We start from the raw sequence: 10,781 nt of genomic DNA on the forward strand, positions 1-10,781 counted from the left end.
GAGGAAATACCAGCCAGCTGGTGAGTGATGTGTGCACTCTACAAATGGCCTGTTTGTCTCTTCTAGGAAGTCTCTGGCTAAAATTCAAGCAAGGGAGCTCTAGGGAGCAATAGACAATTACATACTGGCCTATGTAGACTTACCTAATAAGATTTTGTATGGAATTTAAAATCTCAAAATAATTTTCCCTTATAGAGGAAAGTAATGGTGGACAAGTTACTTCATTATGCCCAATATCTGGTTAGTGAAATATTATGAATAAAGTCATAAAGAGTATATTCTGAGTCTGAAACACTTGGGTTAGCGAGGGACTACAATGCCCTTTAACAAGGGTCTAAATCCCCTTGAGCCCTTTTTTCTTTACCCACAAAACAGAAAATTACATCCACTTTGTAGATGGCCTATAGCACAGGGTGAATCACACTTGGGTTGAGCGATCTCTGTCCCGTTAGCCTTCTTCACAACTCAGATCACTGAGAAGAAAACCAGAGGTCAAGGCGAGGGGGTTCACTGACTCTTTAAGCAGAACCTCACAAGGTGCCAGGGATATGTGTACGAGATTTTCCTGTTATCTGGGTTTTGTTCTCAGCCCCAAATGCCTCAAAAGTTAATGTTGTTAGAACTTGCATAGCAGAATGGCTGTCTAATGCTAACAAAATACCCTGCAAACTTAAGAATAGTTTAGAATGTAACTGTAACTTCTAGAATTAGATACAGTTCCCTTAACAGGCTCCCTCACCGTTCACCCCCCACCGTCTTATCTTGGTACCTGAAAGTTTTTGGGTGCAATTCTTGGGATAGGGCAAAGGAATGCAGAGCTCATGTTTCAGATGCTAATATGATGCTTGTTGAGACAAACGAGTTAAACATTTAGTAAACGCCTGATACCGGAGTCTGAGCTTGTGAAGCGAATCTGAATTAGCTGGAAGCTTGTAAGCCTCGCCAGAGGGAAGAGCTGGGGATAGGACAGTTCAGCTGAACTCGCGGATTTTTTAGTGGGGAGAGAACCGGAGCAGGGTAAAGAAAACCCCAGATCAAACGAGGACATCTTAAAAGCTAGAGGGAAAAGGTGGTGGCAGACACCTCCTAGAGGTCAAAGACGATGGATACAATGTCATCTAGCCCTTGGTCAAACGACCCAGGGGCAAAGATGGGGAGCCACTGTCAAGGGTAAGGAAGCGAAGCAACTTTCCTAATTCCTTTACGGAGCCTGCTTGTGTGAGACATGGAGAGTAATTTAAAGCTCCGGGGTGGGGGTGGGGACAGAGCAAAATCCCATACTTCAAGGGGAGTGTTTCGAGTTTTGTGCTCTTGGTTGTTTGTTTAGATTTTTCAGCTCTAAACTGGGCAAACAAAACAAACCTCTATAAATTACCACAATAAACAGCTCCGCGAAATTCTTCTGCCCTTAAAATCCTACGATGTAAGTGAGGGCCTTTAAATGTGGCTCTCATCGATTGGTAAATTCCTTTTTCAAAAAATTCGTCATTTCCTGTACTGCAGGATGTAAACCACCGAGTCTAGCTTCTGCTTTCCCATTGGCTGTTGGAGACAGCTCCATTTTAAGCCAATCAAGCTACTTTTCCTTCACCCCTCCCGATAGATCTTATAAATTCACCTTTCCATATCCTTCCCTTGGAAAAAGCAGCAGAAATTGCTTATTCCGCCATGTCTGGCCGTGGCAAACAAGGAGGCAAGGCCCGCGCCAAGGCGAAGTCGCGGTCGTCCCGCGCCGGGCTGCAGTTCCCGGTGGGGCGTGTGCACCGGCTGCTGCGCAAGGGCAACTACGCGGAGCGCGTGGGCGCCGGCGCGCCGGTGTACATGGCGGCGGTGCTGGAGTACCTAACGGCCGAGATCCTGGAGCTGGCGGGCAACGCGGCCCGCGACAACAAGAAGACGCGCATCATCCCGCGCCATCTGCAACTAGCTGTGAGGAACGATGAGGAGCTCAACAAGTTACTAGGGGGAGTCACCATCGCCCAGGGCGGGGTCCTCCCCAATATTCAGGCTGTCTTACTTCCGAAGAAAACGGAAAGTCATAAGCCTGGAAAGAACAAATAACTATTATCCCTTTCCACACAAAAAGGCTCTTTTAAGAGCCACCAAAGTGTCATCCAAAGGGCTGGTCACAAACTGGCGCGTTAGCTAGCTCCTTTGTAAAAGATTTGGTGGCTCTAAAAAGAGCCTTTTTGGATTCGTGTTGAGTTTCACTTGCTCTTAGCCTTGTGGCTCTCGGTCTTCTTGGGCAGCAGCACGGCCTGGATGTTGGGCAGGACGCCGCCCTGTGCGATCGTCACTTTGCCCAGCAGCTTGTTGAGCTCCTCGTCGTTGCGGATGGCCAGCTGCAGATGGCGCGGGATGATGCGCGTCTTCTTGTTGTCGCGGGCCGCGTTGCCCGCCAGCTCCAGGATCTCGGCCGTTAGGTACTCCAGCACCGCCGCCATGTATACCGGCGCGCCGGCGCCCACGCGCTCCGCGTAGTTGCCCTTGCGCAGCAGCCGGTGCACACGCCCCACCGGGAACTGTAGCCCGGCCCGGGAAGACCGCGACTTGGCCTTGGCGCGGGCCTTGCCTCCCTGTTTGCCACGGCCAGACATAACTTAGAGTATAATGTAGGACACACCGAGGTGACAACTTCTGTAAAGCTAGGTTGATTCGTCTCTAAGGCCTTTATAGGCGCTCCTAGGGGTGGGGTGAGGAGGGAGCTTTTCATTGGTGGTTATTTGGCCCCTGAGAAGTCCAATGAAATCTGAAATTTTAGGCTTGTACTGAAAACGCAAGTTTCGCGTATGGGCCAATGGAAATTAAAAGTACTTTGAGACCTAATTTGCATAAGGCGTTCATAAAGGGCTCAAGTCCTCCGGGTCCCTGGTTGATTTTCTACTTACTAGACTGTTTTCCACTGTTTGCTTTTAATCATGCCTGAACTGGCCAAATCTGCCCCGGCTCCCAAGAAGGGTTCCAAGAAGGCTGTCACCAAGGCGCAAAAGAAAGATGGCAAGAAGCGCAAGCGCAGCCGCAAGGAGAGCTACTCCATCTATGTGTACAAAGTGCTGAAGCAGGTGCACCCGGACACCGGCATCTCGTCCAAGGCCATGGGCATCATGAACTCGTTTGTCAATGACATCTTTGAGCGCATAGCAAACGAGGCTTCTCGCCTGGCGCATTACAACAAGCGGTCTACAATCACATCGCGGGAGATCCAGACGTCGGTGCGCCTTCTACTGCCCGGAGAACTGGCCAAGCACGCCGTGTCGGAGGGCACCAAGGCCGTCACCAAGTACACCAGCGCCAAGTAGAGGCCTCCCTGGATGAGGCGCTCGCTGGCCCCTTTGATCTTTTAAAGTCTCTTTTAGTGAGTCACCCGCTCAAATCAGAAGAGAGCTTTGCCACTTGCATTAGTTTCTAGTTCCTATTCCAAAGTTACTCCAAGGGTCTTGAAAAGGGTACACTTCAGAAGTTTTAAGCCTTTGTGGTTTTGAGTTCCCCTGTGGGTATCTGTTTGCAGTTTGCTGCACCCTACTTAGCTTCTTGGAGTTCTTTTTAGACTAGGATAATGGAGGTGGGTCTCTGGGCCCGGTTTCCGTGTTCTAGGCTTTTGGGGTACCATTTACTTGTCGACTTAAAGTGAGATGGTTTCCTTACCCTGGCGAATAGAGGGCTCCAGGACACAGCTAAGACTGTGTCGGCGAATGCTGGGTACCAGCCATCTACAACTGAAACCGCTCTGTCCCTTTACTTGTGTCCTGGGCACCAGCGGTTACGGGGTACTTAGGGTGGTGTCCCTCTAATTTACTGATTTACAAACACGAATGTTCCACGTTGCTGCCGATTTGGTAGAAGTCGGTTATGGTTCTCTATCAGGCTTTAAAATCCCTGTTCGAGGCTTGCTTGGTTTGTTTTGTTCTGTTTTTGTTTTTCCTTTTAATTCTTTGCTTTAACCTCTGCAGTGCCAGATTACCGCAGGCTACTGCTGCTTCTCTGGGCTCATGAAGCGATCTTTCGAATCCACACACGCAGGAATTAGCTTTTTCCCTCCTGTCGTGTCTCCAGGAGAAGTTGTCTCAAGTTCCCTTTGCTTTCTTATTTACACTGTTGCTGATCAAGCTGGGTCTGACAGTTTTATACCTCCAGAGCCCACCAGTGCCTCAACCACAGCAGATGCTACTTTTAAAATTACTTATTGAATTCATTTTTATACCACTGCTTTTTTTAAAATATATTTTTATTAGGTATTTTCATTTACATTTCAAAAGCTATCCCAAAGTCCCCCTTACCCTCCCCACAACACTCCCCTACCCACCCATTCTTGGCCCTGGTGTTCCCTTGTACTGAGGCATATAAAGTTTGCAAGACCAAGGGGCCTATATCACTGCTTTTTAAAATTACTTATTGAATTAATTTTTATATTAAGGCGGGGGTGGCAGAGGCCTTGTCCATTTGATGTATGTGAAGACACGTTGGAAAGGAAATGTTTTGGGGATTTTTTTCCCAAATTTGTCTTTAGTTATCGTTACTGTGGTAGCTGTTCTTGGTTCTTAGCCCAAGCAGCTGGGTGCACCTGTGAGGGATTTATTTTTTCTTAGTTCCATAATTTGAAATGAGAAGAACCATTTTTAATCTGGTTCTTTCCCACCTTTAATCTGGGCCACGCCAGCTGGCAGCTTCTATTAAGGACATGGAAGAAGGAAGCTTGTTCTTTGCCTGCTTGCTGGAGATGGCAAGTCTGTTCCTGAACTGGCATTAGAGCCCTACTTACTTGGGATTCTGCCATACACTGAAGACCGGCTGAGACACCCAGCCTTGTGGACTGAACAACTACTGGATTATTGGACCTTCCGTTGGGTGACAGCCATTGAACCCCAGCCATTGAACTCCAGTAAGCCATGTGTTTGTGTTCGAGTGTGTGTGTGTGTTTACTAGGGACTGGCCGTAATAGTTCCCTTAATTTTGACAATTTAGAGGAAGCTCTTGGGTTTGTATTAAATGGAGCATTGGCCTTTGGGAGAGAGACATTTTACTGCCACCATCCCCATTCTTAATTTTTCTATCCTCTACTAAGATGAACTTCCAATTTACAATTGTCCCAATCATTTACATTTCAGAGGGTCTACAGGATAGGTAGGTTATGGAGCGAATAGTGAAGGTAGTAGAAGCTAAATAGGGAGGTCCGTAGGCCAACCCCTGCACCAATACCATCCACTCTTGTCTCCTACCTGAAGACAACGGCCTTGGTTTTCTTTTGTGGGGAGTGTAGCATACTGAGTTTTTCCTTTGAAGTCTTGATTTTGTTGGTGAAGATTCTTGATGGTCTGATTGCTTTCTCAATTCTGCTTTGTGGTAAGGGTTATTGGAGCTGATTGCAGGAGCTTTGTGGATCCAAAAGAGAGTTCCAAACATTGTCATAGATCGAATAAATCCATTCACTGCATGTGCATTTTCAAGTGGGTAGACACTGTTATTATTATTAATAAAGTTACCGATTAGTTTCAAATCTTTGCTGTATTGTTTTCTGTGCAATTAATTTTCTCAAAAAAAAAATAAAATGAGTAGATATAGCCATTTGTGGTTGGGCTTGTGGAAAAGCTGGGTGCCTTTGATTTGAAGGATTTATAAGCCATTAGTCAGAGCTTAGGGGTGTAGCTCGGAAGGTTTGGCCAGAACGCCCTGAGGCCTTAGGTTCAACCCCCAGTACATTAAAGCACACACCTGCTTCTAGCTGGGCATTACTTCAGAGGTGCATTGGGGTTAGAATATCTACGGCATGGCCATTGTTAATGCCTCGAGATTGAGAAATAATGACCACAAATAAAAAGTATTACAAACAAGAGAGCGTGAAATAGAATCCCTGGTAGTTTAGCCAACACCTGTGCTAGGGAGTGTTCTAAGCCCTCTCAAAATATTGGCTCATTTGATCTTCACTGGGAACTTTATGGAGTAAGTCCCATTATCATCTCCCGTTTTATAGCTAAGGGAACAGGCATGACACTGCTTTTCCTCATAAACTGTTTAGAGAGTTTAGTTTTCTCAAGTCCCCAGTTTAGTTTTACAGGACTTGAGATGGTAGGATTGCTCCCCGAAAACCTTGACCCCGCCTCTCATTTGGGTAGAAGGGGTTGAAGTATCCACACGTTACCCTCTCTGCTTTAGAGATGCACCCTGCATGGAGATCCAGAAGGTGGTGGCTAACCTTGGGAATGGAATTGGGGAGTCTGACTTTCCATCCCAGAGGCCACAGCTCCAGCCAGAGGGAGGGGTTGTGGGGGGAAGTATTTCACCAGCTCAGAACCTCTCACCAGCACAAGAGGCTTGGAGGCTTATTTGGGGCTTCTCTTGTGTTTGTATGATGGTCTTGTGGCAGACACAGGTAAAGAGAGTATTAATAGAATCTGGTGTTTTTACCCTAGAGGAGAAATTATCAATACAGTGAGATCTCACAATACACCTCTCTCCCATTTATTTCCTTTCCTTAGGTTAAAACAATTGCTATAAAAATAATTGCCCTAGTCCTCTCCTGTACTTTCTCCTTTTCTTTTTGAATGTACCCCAATTTTAGGCAATGATAATTCCACAGAGAAGCACAGTAAGTCCCCCCAACCCCCAGTTGAACTTATTGACCATCTGACTATGCCCGTCCTCTGCTTAGTGGTTTCCATTGTTGCAGTCTACTCTCCACAGCTACCCTTTAGGTTATGTTTCATTGTTGTCTTTATGTTACAAATGGTGGAAACAGCCTTGGAGAGCTTAAACGGTTTGTCTGGGATCATCTATCAAGTGGTAGAGTTGCAATCCAACACACGCCTTTTGGTTATTTTGAGACAAAGTCTTGATATGTAGCTCAGACTGGCATCAATCCTGCAGGGACCCCCACTCCTTCCAGGCCACCCAAGTGCTGGACTCCAGAAGGCAGCCACCACCTCTGACTCTAGCATAATCAGAGATTATGCTAGAGTTCACTTGTGGCACACATATCAGAATCTTTTTCTATCTACAATATAATTGTAAACCCTGTTGCCCTAGTCTTTCCCGCAACTCCTGTACTTTCTCTTGCTTTCCCCAATTTTTTGATTATACCCCCAACTTTGGGCCATGATGATCCCACAGAGAAGCACAGTAAGTTTCCTACCCTTAGTTGAAAAGGAACTGAGGGGGAGGGAAGCATACACACATACCTATTCTATCAAAGTGGGGGGAGGGTTACCTTCACCAAAGCTGCTCTACCACCCTCCATGCTGGTGTGAGTCCTCTCCAACACAAACCTGACCCCCTCACTTTGTTCACAAACCTCCTCTGTCGGGGAATAAACTGCCTCAGCTTTGCTTGGTGAAGCATGAAATGACACAGCACGTCCCATTTCACTTGTGATCTGTGCACTCCTGTGCCTTTAAGAGGAAAGCCATCATGCCACATTGTCTTAGGGAAGAAGGTAGGAGTGCCCCACCACTGTAGCTGAGGAGTAGCCTGAAAGACTCAAGCTGAAGAAGTGTGTGACAGTGTAGGTGACTGTGTGAGAGGAGATGACAGAAAAGCCTTGTCTGCTGGGTGTGACTGTGTTTCCTATCAGTAAAGTTGTCATGTGACAAAAGCAAGCAAACAACAAAGCAATAGCAAGAGAAAAGGAGGGAAACACTTAGATCCTAATTCTCAGCAGAAGGGCCTGAGCTCCAGTGTTCTTTTTATTCTATTTAGTCCTTATTTATCTTCAGAAATTGCCCTTTAACGAAAAGATTGCCATTGTGATTAGGGCCGCTAGGTTCAATCAGCTTCAGCGTGTTTGATTGGGAATGTGTACATTTATAAATGTCTCTCAATAGTAACATTAATGGCCTCTAGGCCATTTCTTTCTCTTACACTCAGAAGCATTATCAGGTGTAGTGTCACTAATTAATTTAAGAATTTTTGGAGTTGGGCCTCGTGTTACAAGCAAGCCTGCAATTGGCTTAACGAGGGTCTGAGGCAGGAGGATCACAAAGTCAAAACCTGCCTGGAAACCTTAGGGAGAACTGAGGTGGCTCCGAGAGGTAGAGTGCTGGCTTTCCATGTGTGAGAGCTTTCATTTAATCCACATAGTGACAAAGAAAACAATTCCAAGCAACTGTGGTAGCACAAGTTTAAAAATCCCAGCACTGGGAAGGCAAGAGAATATCTGTGAGCCTGGTCTCCATAGGGAGCTCTAGGACAATCAGGACTACATAGACCCTGTCTCGAGAAAAAAAACAAACGAACAAAATCCTGTTTGTTAGACAGCAGGCAACCTCCCAGGCAGGGATGATGCAGATTAAACAGAGCAGAGTGGTTTCTGGCTCCTTAGACTTTTAGTAAGTGGAAGGAAAGAACGATATTCAGTGACCATAATAAATAATGGTGAATATTGAGAGAGGGAAGTACTGACACAGAAAGTGTCATGGAAGGTGCTCTAATTTACCGTCGGAAGGATGCTGCCTTAGTTACTTGTAAATGAAATATTTATTCTAGCTAGTCCGTATAAAAGACACAGAAACCTGGTATTTTATTTACATGATGTAAGCCTAGACTGGGCAGGTTCTATGCTGTTCTCACCTCTATCCAAACCATATGCCTCTTGTTCCTTGCTGTTTGAGTCTGCTCAGGCTACTTCCGCTCCATCAGCCTGTCCTCAGGGTACACTTCTCCTGGCCACGTGATCATGATCCATCCTGACTCATGGTGACCTCATCCTCTCCTTCCTTTCTTCCTCTTCCCCCTGGTCTCTCTTGAGTCCCCTCAGTCTATGCTAAAGTCCTGCCTTCCTCTCTCTACTTCCAAATCACAGGCTCTAGCCTTTTATTAACTAGTTTTAAATTGGGGAGCAAGGTTTACACGGCAGAGGCCATCATAGGTGAAAATGCACTTGTCTGGATTGCATCCAGATCTTGGGGTTCAGAATTTAGCATTTGTATACAGAGCAACAGACCAGCCTCCTCAACAGTTACTTTTCTATTGCTGCTGTGGTTTGACTAGAATCGGCCCAGTCAGCTCCCAGATTTGAAAGTCATGAGGGAGTGGTGTCTCTTAACAGGGATTCGGAGATGGAGCCCTCTTGGAGGAAGTGTGTCACTGGGAGTGGGCTTAGAGGTTTCTCTTCTTGCTGTTAGAGAATCTGGATGTAGAACCCTCAGCTGCTCTCCAGCACTACGTCTGGTAGACAGAGCCCTAGCACTGTTGGGAGGGTGGCATAGAAGTCCCTGACCCCACAGATCTCCAGAGAAACCAGGAATGCTAAGCATGCATGATTGTCTTTCTAATGAGAAAGATGAAAAACCTGTTTTTTCATCCAGAAGGCTGGAAATGGGAAGTGAGTAATAGCCTGGTGACCTGTTGGGCCAGGTCATATCAAGCTGCAGACCCGAGGTGGCTAGTAATTTAAATGGTCCTTACAGCCAGAGGCTCGCCAAGCTCCCACAACCAGGTTCAGTGATACCTAATAGTCTAAATGACCCTTATAGCCAGGGGTACCCCCAAACTTCCACCACCAGGGTCAGAGGTAACTAATAGCTCAAATGACCTCTATGCAATCTGTATGACAGAGACCAGGCCAGAGCCTTCCCTAGGCTCCTAAGTTATAGGTAGCCTCTCTGTAACCTATCTCCTTGGAAGACATGACATGTATCCTGAGTTTCAATGTAGTTATGCCCTGTTGAGCATCAGGGATTGTATTACACCAGGAAACTTCCTCCCCCCACCCCGCCCCAAATTATACTGGGCTTAAATATGTTGAGAATAAACTGCCTGATACCAGATGTTTAAGAAAACTCTTGATCAAAGTTGCTGATTCAATCTGAACTGAGTTTTCATTCTCTTCTCAGTTCACCTCTCTGTCTGATACCTCAGAGATCTTCTCAGCCCTAAGGATTTTGAGGCAGGAGAGCTGTTACAAATCTGAGGCCATTTTTGACTACATAGTATGTTCTAGACTGGCATGTTTTACAATGTGAGGCCCTGTTTCAAATACAAACAAACACAAGAAAACCTCCAAATATAAAATAAAAAAATAAAAACAAAAATCAATAAAATAGAAGTAGACAAAACAGCAGTCAGGTGTGGTGGGACATACCTGTAACTGAATCCCGTGGAAGCTGGGGTAGGAGGATTTGGAGTTTGATGTCATCCTGGGCTACAAAGTGATGTCCTGTCTTAAAAGACCACCCCCACCAAAAACAAAACAAAACAAACAACAAAAACCAAACAAACAAAACTATCAAATAAAACAAAACCAGTAAACCCAACCCTAAACCAACAATGTATTTCACAATACCTTAGAACCTACTAGACTCTCAATGCATTGCAGCTAATTCTGAGAGGAGATAGTTTAGGAAAAATATCTCAATAATGCAAACAGCAACCAATTTAAATTAAAGGCAACAAGAACAACAAAAAGTCTGAAAGTCCCTGGGGTTAGAGGGCTAACCTACAGATCTGGGATTGGGACTCCACTATCCCCAGTCTCATTAAAAACATAATTAGTCGTAACTGTGAACACCAAGCTGGGTCTGGTGGTACAGGCCTTCGATCCCAGCACCCGTTTACACCAGGAAAGGCTTGTGGTTTTTTCAATCACTAGTCCTCCCTTCACCCCCACCCCATCTCCACATTGTCTTTTATTTTCTTCAAGATCTTGCTATGTAGGCCAGCTTGTCTTCAAACTTTCCCTCAGTGTGGTGTTTGAGTAGGAATGGCCCCATAGACTCATGCATTTGAAAGCTTAGAGTGGCTTTAGGAGGTGTGGCCTTGTCAGAGGAACTGTGTCACTGGGCATGAACTTT

General features: G+C 45.8%; 3 protein-coding genes across 3 annotated transcripts; 2 read left to right on the plus strand and 1 right to left on the minus strand.

Moving 5' to 3' along the window:
* Positions 1–1,637: 1,637 nt before the first annotated feature.
* Positions 1,638–2,107, plus strand: H2ac21 (H2A clustered histone 21). Its single transcript, NM_178213.5, has one exon. The coding sequence runs from the start codon at positions 1,669–1,671 to the stop codon at positions 2,059–2,061; it is 393 nt and encodes a 130-aa protein (NP_835585.3). The 5' UTR covers positions 1,638–1,668; the 3' UTR covers positions 2,062–2,107.
* A 58-nt stretch (positions 2,108–2,165) lies between these two features.
* Positions 2,166–2,633, minus strand: H2ac20 (H2A clustered histone 20). The gene has a single exon (NM_175662.2). The coding sequence runs from the start codon at positions 2,595–2,597 to the stop codon at positions 2,208–2,210; it is 390 nt and encodes a 129-aa protein (NP_783593.1). The 5' UTR covers positions 2,598–2,633; the 3' UTR covers positions 2,166–2,207.
* Positions 2,634–2,824: 191 nt separating this feature from the next.
* H2bc21 (H2B clustered histone 21) lies at positions 2,825–5,491 on the plus strand. Its single transcript, NM_178214.4, has one exon. It carries the CDS (start codon positions 2,919–2,921, stop codon positions 3,297–3,299), a length of 381 nt encoding a protein of 126 aa, NP_835586.2. The 5' UTR covers positions 2,825–2,918; the 3' UTR covers positions 3,300–5,491.
* Positions 5,492–10,781: the final 5,290 nt, after the last annotated feature.

This window comes from Mus musculus, chromosome 3, assembly GCF_000001635.26.
Source record: "Mus musculus strain C57BL/6J chromosome 3, GRCm38.p6 C57BL/6J".
NCBI classification, from domain to species: Eukaryota; Metazoa; Chordata; class Mammalia; order Rodentia; family Muridae; genus Mus; species Mus musculus.

Excerpts from the sequence above, each read along its gene's own strand:
- H2ac21 (NM_178213.5), top strand. The coding sequence starts at position 1,669 with ATGTCTGGCCGTGGCAAACAAGGAGGCAAGGCCCGCGCCAAGGCGAAG.
- H2ac20 (NM_175662.2), bottom strand. The coding sequence starts at position 2,597 with ATGTCTGGCCGTGGCAAACAGGGAGGCAAGGCCCGCGCCAAGGCCAAG.
- H2bc21 (NM_178214.4), top strand. The coding sequence starts at position 2,919 with ATGCCTGAACTGGCCAAATCTGCCCCGGCTCCCAAGAAGGGTTCCAAG.